General features: G+C 47.5%; 2 protein-coding genes across 11 annotated transcripts in view; both read left to right on the top strand.

The window, feature by feature from the left end:
* The window catches only part of MROH8 (maestro heat like repeat family member 8), an 85220-nt gene extending 82015 nt beyond the window's left edge, over positions 1–3205 (top strand). For 3 of the 4 annotated variants that reach the window (XM_033186364.1, XM_033186361.1, XM_033186360.1), the window contains 2 exons: positions 1580–1751; positions 3013–3200. In XM_033186364.1, the coding sequence (XP_033042255.1) occupies positions 1580–1728 (149 nt within the window). In that variant the 3' untranslated portion in view covers positions 1729–1751; positions 3013–3200. Of the gene's footprint in view, positions 1–1579; positions 1752–3012 lie in introns of all 4 variants that reach the window. The other variant, XR_004431224.1, reaches the window with a different exon arrangement.
* A 6704-nt stretch (positions 3206–9909) lies between these two features.
* RBL1 (RB transcriptional corepressor like 1) overlaps positions 9910–13384 on the top strand; it is a 97900-nt gene continuing 94425 nt past the window's right edge. For 4 of the 7 annotated variants that reach the window (XM_033186351.1, XM_033186352.1, XM_033186354.1 and 1 more), the window contains exon 1: positions 9910–10699. In XM_033186351.1, coding sequence (XP_033042242.1) covers positions 10544–10699 — 156 coding nt within the window. In that variant the 5' untranslated portion in view covers positions 9910–10543. The remainder of the gene's footprint in view (positions 10700–13384) is intronic. The other 3 variants (XM_033186357.1, XM_033186358.1, XM_033186355.1) reach the window with 2 other exon arrangements.

Genomic DNA, 13384 nt, shown 5'->3' with positions numbered 1-13384 from the left:
ACTAAAAATACAAAAATTAGCCGGGCGTAGTGGCGCGCACCTGTAATCCCAGCTGTACTCAGGAGCCTGAGGCAGGAGAATCACTTGAACCTGGGAGACGGAGGTTGCAGTGAGCCAACATCTGTCACTCTGGTTGACAGAGTGAGACTCTGTTTAAAACACACACACACACACACACACACACAGTCAAAACTTTTTTTCATGTACAAAACTATTTAAAATATTGTATAAAATTACTGTCAGGGTATATGTATAAGGTGTATATGAAACATAAATGAATTTTGTGTTTAGACTTCAGTCCCATCCCCAAAATATCTCATTATGTATATGCACGTCTTCCAAAATCCAAAACAGTCTAATTTCCAAAACACTTCTGCTTCCAAACATTTTGGATACGGGATCCTCAACCTGAATAGCCATGAAAGATATTATAGAATAATTTTCATTTTATTTATTTATTTATTTTGAAACAGGATCTCAGCCTGTTGCCCAGGCTGGAATGCAGTGGCACGATCTCAGTTCATTGCAATCTCTACCTCCTAGGCTGAAGGGATCCTCCCACCTCAGTCTCCCAAGTAGCTGGGACTACAGGCACAAGGCACCACACCTGGCTAGTGTTTTATTTTTTGATATTATGTAGGCATAGGGTTTTGCCGTGTTGCCCAGACCGGTTTTGAACTCCTGGGCTCAGGTGATCCACCTCCCTAGGCTTCCCAAAGTGCTAGAATAATTTTTAAATGACTCAGATAAATGATGATGTGCTATCATTAAATAAAACCAGCATTTGCAATTCCTAGGTCATATGGTTCCGTTTGGACAAAAAGTAAAAGCATATATATGTAAATATAAATGTATGAAAGAAAGACCAGAAAGATATACATTGAAAATAACAGTAGTTATCTCTAGATGGTAGGATTATGGGTGACTTTTCTTCTTGTGCTTACATGTAATGTCTAAATTTTCTGCACAATGAACATGTATTTATTTTGCAATATGAAAACATAAAAACTGCTTGGCACAGTGGCTCACACCTGTAATTCCAGCACTTTGGGAGGCCAGGGTGGGTGGATCACTTGAGGTCAGGAGTTCAAGACCAGCCTGGCCAACATGGTGAAATATGGTGAGCCGAGATCGTGTCACTGCACTCCAGCCTGGTCAACAGAAGGAGACTTCATCTCAAAAAAAAAAAAAAAAAAAAAGAAAAGAAAATGTTAAAAACTAAAAGTTTTGTTTTGTTTTTTGTAATTAAAAGAGGATAGTGATGTAAGAGTTACTTCTAGGACCAACACAGGAACTTAGATATTAACATTAGACATGGCTTGGGAGGTCCCGATAATTTGACTTTAGAAAGACTACTTGGAATGTGATTATTGCAGAAGAGTGGAATGTTTGGCAACTCAGAAACCAGTAGGTTTTGTAGATCAAAATTGGAATCAATTCACTGATATATCAACTTTTAGACAGTTGGACCTGTAATCTAAGCTGCTATGGGCATGTAAGCTTTTTGCTATCTAGACCTTCGTTCATTTCCATAGATCTCAGGGGCTTTTACCTCCAACCTGTGTTTGCCTGCCACTAGATCTGAGAGACCTGCTGTGTGACCCCGAGCCCTCGCTGCGCATCATCACCTCCCAGACTCTGTTACTAGTCCAGATGGCGAGGGCCGAACCAAAACCTAAGCAGAGAGTGAACTGGTTGCAGAAGCTCATGGGCAGGTCCTCTGCCTAGAAACACAAGGCAAGCAACATCAGGTAAAAACCAATCCTTTCAGAAACCACAGAAGCCACTGATGCCAGCCCCCCTTTTTTCAGACTTAAAACAATGCCAGCATGAAGCCACCTCTACCCATTTAACTACCTCCAACGTGTTTTTTGCTTTCAAAACCTTGAAGAAGATATAGAGGAGGGCACTTCTTAGTTTAAAATTGCAGATACAGTTTAAAAATCTACAGAGTTTTTGGCCGGGCATGGTACCTCACGCCTATAATCCCAGCACTTTGGGACTCCAAGGCGGCAGATCACTTGAGGTCAGGAGTTTGAGACCAGCCTGGTCAACATGATGAAATCCCGTCTCTACTTAAAATACAAAATTTAGCTAGGTATGGTAGCAGGCACCTGTAATCCCAGGTACTTGGGAAGCTGAGGCAGGAGAGTCGCTTGAACCCAGGAGGCAGAGGTTGCAATGAGCCAAGGTCACGCCACTGCATTCCAGCCTGGGTGACAGAGTAAGACTCTGTCTCAAAAAAAAAAAACAAAAGTTCACATCTTTTTTTTGTTTGTTTGATTTCTTTTAGAGATAGGGTCTCCCTCTGTCACCCAAGTACAAGTGCAGTGGCATGATTACAACTAACCTCGAAGTCCTGGCCTCCTGCCTCAGCCTACTAAGTAGCTGGAACTACAGGCACATACAACCAACCATACCTGTTAAATGGCCCTTCATGCTGTTGTCTCCATCTCAGAAAATAAGATAGCCCTTAACTGCTACAAACCGTTCTTTGTCAAATGGGAAAGGCAAAACAGAAACAAGAGCTAATATGGGTGATGTTAGGGATTGCCTATATCTACATCTTCTGCCTCCATTTAAATCATAAACTGGATTTTATATTGCAAATGCTATCTTACCAAATATCAGCACAATTATTTGCTCTGTAAATAGAGCTATATTTGGAATAGGCAAAATAATACAGTGGAAATATTATGAAGTTTGGAGTGTGCAGGTCTGGGATCAAATGCCAGCATTATAGCTGACTTTCTGGAAACATTAAAAAAAATTATTTCTCAACTGCAGGTTCATGTAAAAAATGGAGATAGCGTTTTCTAACTAAAGGCTTGTTGAAAGGAATAAATGAAAGAGTATGTGTAAGAGGTATTACACAGATTGAACACAGAGTACATATTTAGTGATTGTTAATTCTCCTTCCTCCCCCTTGTACTGGACTCGCACCAGGGACTAAGAGCTAGAGATGAATAAGCTAATTTTTTTTCTTTTTCTTTCTTTTTTCTTTTTTTGTAGGACAGAATCTTGCTATGTTGTGCAGGTAGGCTAGTCTTGAACTCATGGCCTCAAGTCATCCTCCTGTGTCAGCCTCCCAAAGTGCTGAGATTACAAGCATGTACCACCGCACCCAGCAGAATTCCAGTCTTGAGAAGCAGGTGAAGGACATCTTCAAAAGAGATTCTAAATAAATGTTAATGTTACAATGTTAGTATGTCTGCTTAATTGCCAACAATATTAAGAATAAAATAACTTTTTTTTTTTTTTTTTTTTTTTTGAGATAGGGTCTCACTCATTTACCCAGGCTGGAGTGCAGTGGCACGATGATGACTCACTGCAACCTCAGCCTCCTGGGCTCAAGTGATTCTCCCCACTGAGCCTCCCAAATAGCTGGGACTACAGGTGTGTGCCACCATGCCCAGCTAATTTTTTGTATTTTTGGTAGAGATGGGGTTTTGCTGTGTTTCCCAGGATAGTCCCAAATTCCTGAGTTTAAGTAATCTGCTCACCTTGGCCTCCTAAGTGCTGGGATTACAGATGTGAGCTACCATGCCTGGCCAACAATCCATTCTAATAGTTTCATATTTAATGATGTATTTTTGTGAAATCCTTTATGGCCCTGTCTTCTTCCTTTTCCTTTCCCTTAAAAACCTCCAAGCGGCCAGGTTCAGTGGCTTATGCCTATAATCCCAGCACTTTGGAAGCCCGAGGCAGGCAGATCATGAGGTCAGGAGTTTGAGACCAACCTGGCCAACATAGCGAAACCCTGTCTCTACTAAAAATGCAAATACCCGGGCATGGTGTCATGTGCCTGTAGTCTCACCTACTCAGGAGGCTGAGGCAGAAGAATCACTTTAACCCAGGAGGCGGAGGTTGCAGTGAGCCAAGATCATGCCACTGCACTCCAGCCCAGGTGACAGTGCAAGACTCCATCTAAAAAAAAGGAAAAAACCTCCAAGCAAGAAAAAAATCTCTGAATTGGTGTAATGGTAAATATATCCCAATATATCCAAGTTTTCCACTCCTTCTCCCCTTTTTTCCATTTTCATGATTCCCTCTCCTATAACCGATGTTAGATCCTCAAATGGCTCTAGGATAGGAACTATTATTTGTTGAGTACCTACTGTCTGCTTTAAGCATAAATGGAGAAAAATTTCTTACAAGCAGAAATTTTCTGGGAAAAGAGATTAGTTTGTGCTGGGCGACCACTTTTATAAGTTGCATGTGGAATTGTGGGAGACCCCCAACAGGCACACTGAACTAATTAGAAATAGTCACCATCAATCTGATTCTCAGGCTCTTGTTTGGTTGAAGAATACACACAGAGAGCCAGAGCTGAGCTATCTAGGGCAATGGAGAGACATTTTGGAGGTGATATGGGAAAAAAAGAAAGGAAATGGAACAACTGGCAGGTGAAGAATGGAAATATCTAATGGTTAATTGCATTAAATTTTTTTTTTTTTTTTTTTTGAGATGGAGTGTCGCTCTGTTGCCCAGGCTGGAGTGTAGTGGTGTAATCTTAGCTTACTGCAACCTCTGCCTTCCCAGTTCAAGTGATTCTCCTCCTGCCTCAGCCTCCCGAGTAGCTGGGACTACAGGCGAGCATCATCATGCCCAACTAATTTTTGTATTTTTAGTAGAGACAGGGTTTTCCCATTTTGGCCAGGCTGGGCTTGAACTCCTGGCCTCAAGTGATCTGTCCACCTCAGCCTCCCAAAATGCTGAGATTACAGGCATGAGCCACCATGCCTGGCCCCCATTTCCCCCAATTCTTTGATATCTGGTTCAAGTATTCTTAGCTATTATCTTTTAGTTAGTGATGTGGATGAAATGCTTTTTTTAAACATTGCGGTTATGACTAAATAAAAATTGAGTTTGCATTTTTCCAAATTAAAGGAAAAAAAGGTAGCCATAAGGAATCACAAATATGACTAGGGTAGGGTGAGAAAGGGGGGAGTAGCAAATGAAAGCAGAGTTAGACAGGGGACCACCAGACCCTCAGTGCCTTGTAGGCCAGGACAAGGAGCTTGGCTTAACCCTGAAAGAAATGGGGAGTCGCTGGAACATTTTCAAACTTTTGGATTTTTGACAATTGAATAGATTAAAATATGGTTTTATACTGGCTTAAACTTGTATATATATATTTTTCCTATTAGAAAGATTGGGGCCGGGCGCAGTGGCTCACGCCTGTAACCCCAGCACCTTGGGAGGCCGAAGTGGGCAGATCACAAGGTCAAGAGATTGAGACCATCCTGACCAACATGGTGAAACCTCATCTCTACTAAAAACTACAAAATTTACCCTAGCACATGCCTGTAGTCCCAGCTGCTCGGGAGGCTGAGGCAGGAGAATTGCTTGAAACCAGGAGGTGGAAGTTGCAATGAGCCGAGATTGCACCATCGCACTCCAGCCTGGGTGACAAGAGTGAGACTCCATCTCAATAAATAAATAAATAAATAAATAAATAAATAAAAGGAAGGAAGGAAGGAAGGAAGTAAAGAAAGAAGGAAGGGAGGGAAGGAGGGAGGGAGGAAGAAAGGAAGGAAAGAAAGAAACAGAAAAAGGAAAGGAAGGAAAGGAAAGGAAGAAAGAAAAAGAAAGTTGGGTATCTTTTCACATCTAAAAGCCATTTACATTTGCTTTTCTAAGATTGTATGCAAAACCTTTCCCCGTTTTGTGGGTAGAAAGGCTTTATTGATCTTTATAATGCACTACTTCCACAGTGTAGACCCAGCTTAGAGATCACCACTTTAGTTTTTCCTCTGAGGAAAAAGAAGATTAAGAATGGTGAGGTCGGCCGGGTGCGGTGGCTCAAGCCTGTAATCCCAGCACTTTGGGAGGCCGAGGCGGGCGGATCACAAGGTCAGGAGATCGAGACCATCCTGGCTAACACGGTGAAGCCCCCGTCTCTACCAAAAAATACAAAAAACTAGCCGGGTGAGGTGGCGGGCGCCTGTAGTCCCAGCTACTCGGGAGGCTGAGGCAGGAGAATGGCGTGAACCCAGGAGGCGGAGCTTGCAGTGAGCTGAGATCTGGCCAGTGCACTCCAGCTTGCGTGACAGAGCGAGACTCCATCTCAAAAAAAAAAAAAACAGAATGGTGAGGTCGGCTGGGCACTGTGGCTCACGCCTGTAATCCCAGCACTTTGGGAGGCCGAGGTGGACGGATCACGAGGTCAGGAGATGGAGACCATCCTGGCTAACACGGTGAAACCCCGTCTCTACTAAAAATACAAAAAAAAAATAGCTGGGCGTGGTGGCGGGCGCCTGTAGTCCCAGCTACTCGGGAGGCTGAGGCAGGAGAATGGCGTGAACCCAGGATGTGGAGCTTGCAGTGAGCAGAGATCATGCCACTGCACTCCAACCTGGGCGACAGAGTGAGACTCCGTCTCAAAAAAAAAAGAATGGTGAGGTCCAGCCAGGCACGGTGACTCACGCCTATAATCCCAGCATTTTGGGAGGCTGAGGTGGGTGGATCTCCTGGGGTCAGGAGTTCAAGACCAGCCTGGCCATCATGGTGAAACCCCATCTCTACTAAAAATGAAAAAAAAAAGAAAAAAGCCAGGTGTGGTGGCATGCGCCTGTAGTCCTAGTTACTTGGGGGGCTGAGGAAGGAGAATTGCTTGAACTCGGGAGGCAGAAGTTGCAGTAAGCTGAGATCTTGCCACTGCACTCCAGCCTGGGTGACAGAGTGAGACTGTCTAAAAAAAAAAAAAAAAAAAAAAAGGTGAGGTCAGGTCTTGCCCCCTCCCCCACAAATATCAACTGCTTTAAAAAAAAAAATAGTTAGAAGGTTAGACAAGCAGTTTGTCCTGAGAGGGGCAAGTGCAGACTGATTTTCTGCTTAGGGCATAGCAAAGCTGGAAGACAAAAAAGGAAAAAAAAATTAAGAATTTCAAAATGAAAGAGACATCTTGGGAAAATTAATTAGAACTTTCTTGTACTTCATTACACTTACTTTGTGATTTAGAATTGCATATATTTTGAATTACATTTGGAAAGGTGCACACGATAATCTTTTTCATCTTAAAGGTCATAATCAGGCTCCAACCACATGCTTTGGGAGAACTCTGAAACATTAAACCACAACAGGGAGGCTAATCATAGAGGCTATCACACAATGGGATGAAAATAGAAACAACCTTCATATGTATCTGAATCAAAAATGAAGGGCAGAGTAAATCTATTTCACTACCCATACTTTATTTTCTTTTTCTTTCTTTCTCTGTCACCAGGCTGGAGTGCAGTGGCATGATCTCGGCTCACTGCAACCTCCACCTCCTGGGTTCCAGCTATTCTTCTACCTCAGCCTGCCAAGTAGCTGGGATTACAAGCGCCTGCCACCATGCCCAGCTAATTATTGTATTTTTAGTAGAGACAGTGTTTCACCGTATTGGCCAGGATGATCTCGATCTCTTGACCTGGTGACCTGCCCGCCTCAGCCTCCCAAAGTGCTGGGATTACAGGCGTGAACCACCGCGCTCGGCCTGCCAAACGACATTTTCTATTCAGAAAAGCTCAATTTTGGGTTACATGGGCGTGCCCTGGGATAATCAGAAAAAATAAAATCAGTATAAGGAAGAGCATATTGATTTGGGGTTTTTTTAAATGCAAGTAGGTGAGGCTGGGTTTGACAGATGTGTCCTTAGCTGGTTGGTTGGTTGTTTTTGAGACAGAGTCTCACTCTGTTACCCAGACTGGAGTGCAGTGGTGCAATCTTGGCTTACTACAGCCTCTGCCTCCCTGGTTCAAGCAATTCTCAATTCTTATGTCTCAGCTGCCCAGGTTGCTGGGATTACACAGGTACACCTACACGCCCAGCTACTTTTTATATTTTTAGTAGTGACAGGGTTTTGCCTTGTTGGCCTGGCTGGTCTCGAACTCCTGGCCTCAAGTGATCCATCTGCCTCGGCCTCTCAAAGTACTGGGATTACAGGCAAAGCAAATAAAGAATGAAACAACAAAAGAACGAACACAGCGATTTCTTGAAAACAAAAGTACACTCCACAGTGGGGAAGCAGACCCACACAGCAGCTCAAGGGCCCAGATACAGAATCTTCTTGGGTGCAAATATCCCCTAGAAGTTTCCCATTGGTCACTTTATGCTTACTCAATGTAACTGAAGTGGTAGCCCACAATCAAGTCTGAGTGGTTGCAGAAAGCAACCAATCAGAGGACAGGGTGAAGTTACACAATTATACTATTATGCAAACGAAGACTCTCCCGCCATCAGTCTGATTGGTTGTGGACAGCAACTCTGTCCAGAATTGGTGGGTTCTTGGTTTCACTGACTTCAAGAATGAAGCCGCGGACTCTGGGTGTTACAGTTCTTAAAGATGGTGTGTCCAGAGTTTGTTTCTTCAGACGTTCAGATGTGTCTGGAGCTTCTTCCTTCTGGTGGGTTTGTTGTCTCGCTGTCAGGAGTGAAGCTGCTTAGTGGTGAGTGTTATACAGCTTTTAAAGGCAGCGCGTCTGGAGTTGTTAGTTCTTCCCAGTGGGTTCGTGGTCTCGTTTGCTTCAGAAGTGAAGTTGCAGACCTTTGCAGTGAGTGTTACAGCTCATAAAGGCAGCGTGGACCCAAAAACTGAGCAGCAGCAAGATTTATTGCAAAGAGTGAAAGAACAAAGCATCCACAGCATGGAAGGGGACCCCAAACCGGTTGCCACTACTGGCTGGGGCAGCCTGCTGTTATTGTTATCTGACCCCACCCACATCCTGCTGATTGGTCCGTTTTGACAGAGTGGTGATTGGTGCATTTACAATCCTTGAGCTAGACACAGAGTGCTAGATGGAAAAGTTCTCCAAGTCCCCACTAGGTTAGCTAGACACTGAATTAGCTAGATACAGATTATCAATTGGTGTATTTACAAACCTTGAGCTAGACACAGAGTGCTGATTGGTGTATTTACGATCCTCTAGCCATAAAAGTTCTCCAAGTCCCCATCCTGCTCAGGAGCCTAGCTAGCTTCACCTAGTGGATCCTGCACCGGGGCTGCAGGCGGAGCTGCCCGCCAGTCCAGAGCCGCCGCCTGCACTCCTCAGTCCTTGGGCGGTCTGGGACCGGGCGCCACGGAGCAGGGGGCGGCTCCCGTCGGGGAGGCTCAGGCCACGCGGGAGCCCACCGCAGGGGGTGGAGCTCAGACATGGCGGCTGCAGGTCCCTAGCCCTGCCCCGCTGGGAGGCAGCTAAGGCCCAGCAAGAATTTGAGTGCGGCGCTGGCGTGCCGGCACTGCTGGGGGACCCGGCCAACCTCCGCAGCTGCTGGCCCGGGTGCTAAGCCCCTCACTGCCCTGGGCCGGCGGTGCCGGCTGGCCGCTCCGTGTGCGGGGCCCGCCGAGCCCCAGCCCGCGGCCCCCGGAACCTACACAGGCCCGCGAGCCCCGGGCGCAGCCCCGGTTCTGCCCGCACCTCTCCCTCCACACCTCCCCGCAAGCAGAGGGAGGCGGCTCCGGCCTCAGCCAGCCCAGAGAGGGGCTCCCACAGTGGCATGGCGGGCTGAAGGGCTCCTCAAGCGCCGCCGGAGTGGACGCTGAGGCCGAGGAGGCGCTGAGAGTGAGGGCTGCTAGCACATTGTCACCTCTCACAACCATTCAGAGGCTGGAGTGAAGTTACAAAGTTGCAAATGAAGACTGGAAGGCGCTCAGTGTTTCTTGCGGACGGCCAATTTCCCATCTGCCATGCAGAAAAGGTCCAAGAGAATAGCCTCTGGTTCTTTAGTTACTTAGGCGTGGAAAGTTGGGGTTTTCCTTTCAATTTAGTTCTAGGAAGTCACGTGAAACAGCCATAGGTTCCCTGCCTCCAGACCCTATTCTCTTGCCTCATTACTGCAGTCTTCTCTCCCCGCCTCTTTTAGTGACTAACATAAGATGAGGATCCGTCTTCTAATATCCCTCAGCAGTCCTTCCCCTCCGTCATTTAGGGAACTGCTCACTGGGCACTGGGACTTTGGGGAGAGTCCCAGGAGGCCCTTCTTCGTCCAGGGGCTATTTTTTTTCTCTTCCAGCCTCTCCATCTCCTAACTCAAGGGGTATAGCTCAGTCAGATTATGTTTGGCGCCCCGGACAGTGACAAACCCAGGGCCCGTGGATAGAGGAGGCATCTCACTACACTGCACGAGGCCACCTCGCAGTAGGCAGCCTAGGCCTGCCCAAAAACCCAAGAGCCTAACCAGGAAAACAGGGGGAAGCCGCGGGCTTCATCTCCCAGGAGATGGACTACACCTCCCAGCAGGCTCTGCGCGCAGGCTGAGGATCCCTCCGCTCTGTTTTTTGTCCCGCCGGCTCGGCCCCCCGCAACCAACCAAGGGCTAAGGCCGGGTATTTCAGAATCTGAGGTCCGTCTTCTTATCACATTTCCGAGGAGGGACGGCTAGGAGCTCCGGAGGAAAAACGGACTTTTTTTGAGGAGAAAAGCGGAGGCAGACGGTGGATGACGAAGCATCCCCGCAACTGCAAGTTTTCGCGCGCTTTGGCGCCGGTGGTTGTGGGTAGCGCGCCTGGGAGGGAGAAAGAAGTCGGGGCCGGCGCGCGCCGCCCGCGGAGCCTGAAGGGATGTTCGAGGACGAGTCCCACGCTGAGGGGGCGGCGGTGGTCGCCGCAGCTGGGGAGGCGCTACAGGCCCTGTGCCAGGAGCTGAACCTGGACGAGGGGAGCGCGGCCGAAGCCCTGGACGACTTTACTGCCATCCGAGGCAACTACAGCCTGGAGGTGAGCGGCAGCAGGTGGGGCGGCCGGACCCTACCCTCACCAGGTCCCACCCCTGCCCCGCCCCTTCCCCGGCCTATGGGGTGGTGGGAGTTTCCCCACCTAGGAGGGTCGCTGCGCAGCCAGGCGCCCAGGGGCGGGAGGGTGGGTGTTGCTCAGCGAATCCGCCCATCATTTTGAGGCGGGAAACTGAAGCCCAGGAAAGGAGCGGCCTAGGCCCTGCGCCACTCAAACCCCAGGCTTCCTGATCACACTTTACCCCGCTAAGCGCCACAAACGTCATGGTGGTGCCCTTAAATCGGTAAGAACAAATATAATGGTAAAGTGAAAATGAACTGCATGCCAAGACACCACTGGCCAGAGACTTAAAGGGACCCTCTCAGTTTCGTCTGAACCCCTTCTGTGATCCCCGTTCCACGCAAGAGGAAGCGGAACCCCAGACAGGTTAAGCTACAGGCCCAAGGTCACACGGGTAGAGATGGAGCCAGACCCAGGGTCTGAGCCGTTTAACCTACACCCTCTGCTTCATCACGGTGGATCTGCTGATTGCTGTGCAGCAGTTTGATCAAAGCCAGTGTGCATACGAAGCTGACCCCAGCCCTGCGTTTCCTCCTCCGTCAGAGCATCGTACTGATGCTTTGCATCAGTGTCTAGCTCTGAATAAAACAAATGCCAGTTATAATTACTCGATTTTTTCCCCCATCATTCTTGCATTTTATCCTCACAACAGCCCTGTGAACATGGCATGACAATGAGTATTAGACCTGCTTTCCAAGTGATAATGGCAAGGCTCAGAAGGTTGTCTTGCCCAGGGTTATTCTAATACAGAAACCCAGGCTGGGCGTGGTGGCTCACGCCTGTAATCCCAGCACTTTGGGAGGCCAAAGCGGGTGGATCACTTGAGGCCAGGAGTTTGAGACCAACCTGGGCAACATGGCGAAACCCCGTCTCTACTAAAAAGTACAAAAATTAGCTGGGTATGTTGGTGCCTGCCTGTAATCCCAGCTACTCAGAAGGCTGAGGCAGGAGAATTGCTTGAACCCAGGAGGCATAGGCTGCAGTGAGCAGAGATCACACCACTGCACTCCAGCCTAGGCGACAGAGCAAGACTCTATCTAAAAAGAGAAAGATGAGCATAAGTCCAGTGTAGACAGAATTGTGATGGAGTGTATTTCATGTAGCACTCCACTGGCCCCATGTTCAAAGGCTTTCATGTGCCAAGGGCGCTGGACCCACTCCCAGGGTCCACCACTGACTCACCACCCAGTGAAATAATTGCTGGGTTCAAAGGCATAGAGTTGGATATGTGTTGACTGTGTGCCTATATATGAAGGAAAAGTACCAGAAAAAGTCTTCCAGACTGGATAGACTGGGTAAAGGACAATGGTCCACATCCGTGGGTGGCATGACTGGAAAGCTGTGGGAAGAATAAGAAAGTAAGGGAGATTAGCCGGACACGCTTGTAATCCCAGCTCTTTGGGAGGCCGAGGCGGGCGGATCACGAGGTCAGGAGATTGAGACCATCCTGGCTAACACAGTGAAACCCTGTCTCTACTGAAAATACAAAGAATTAGCCGGGCGTGGTGGCGGGCACCTGTAGTCCCAGCTACTCAGGAGGCTGAGACAGGAGAATGGCGTGAACCCGGGAGGCGGGGCTTGCAGTGAGCCGAGATCGCGCCACTGCACTCCAGCCTGAGCCACAGAGCGAGACTCCGTCTCAAAAAAAAAACAAAACGGAAAGATTAGAATGAATGGCCTCTCAGTTGAAAACAGATTGATTTTTGAAAGCCTGAAAAAGCATTTCTGACATCCTAGGTCTCATTTGGTCTCTCTTGCCCAAGGTCACACCATCTGTCATTGAATAAGTATTTACTGTGTCAAACTACGGTCAAGGCGTGCACCTGTTTCAGATTCTTGAATATGACAAGCTTGTTCCCAGTTTTGTGGTATATCCATGCCGCTCCCTCTGCCTGGAATCTTTCCCCTCACCCCCAACACCAGGAAAGGTTGAGAGCTAAATCTAGTTAGGTAGAGTTGAATAGGACATCTTCAATGTTTGCTTTATTTATTTATTATTATTTTTTCTTTCTTTCTTTTTTTCTTCCTTAGAAACAGGGTCTTGGCTGGGCACACAGTGTCTCACGTCTGTAATCGCAGCACTTTGGGAGGCCGAAGTGAGCAGATCTTCTTAGGTCAAAGACCAGCCTGGCCAGCATGGTGAAACCCCGTCTCTATTAAAAATATAAAATTAGCCGGGCATGTTGACATGCACCTGTAATTCCAGCTACTGGGGAGGCTGAGGCAGGAGAATCACTTGAACCCGGGAGGTAGAGGTTGCAGTGAGCCGAGATCGCGCCATTGCACTCCACCCTGCACAACAAGAGTGAAACTCCATCTGAAAAAAAAAAAAAAAGAAAGAAAAGAAAAGAAACAGAGTCTTGCTCTTTTGACCAGGCCTGGAATGCAATGGTGCAATTGTAGCTCACTGTAAACTCAAACTCCTGGGCTCAAGTGATCTTCCTGCTTCAGCCTCCCCAGTAGCTGGGACTACAGGCATGCGCCAACGTACTCAGCTAATTTTTTCAACTTTTTGTAGAGAAAGTATCTGACTATGTTGCCCAAGCTGGTCTTGAACTGGCCTTAAGTGATTCTTGTGCCGCAGCCTCCCAGAGCATTGGGATTACAGGC

The sequence above is a fragment of the Trachypithecus francoisi genome, unplaced genomic scaffold, assembly GCF_009764315.1.
Source record: "Trachypithecus francoisi isolate TF-2019V2 unplaced genomic scaffold, Tfra_2.0 Lachesis_group21, whole genome shotgun sequence".
In the NCBI taxonomy this organism is placed as follows: Eukaryota; Metazoa; Chordata; class Mammalia; order Primates; family Cercopithecidae; genus Trachypithecus; species Trachypithecus francoisi.
Note: the sequence above shows the minus strand (reverse complement) of the source record. Positions and strands in the feature narration are given on the sequence as shown.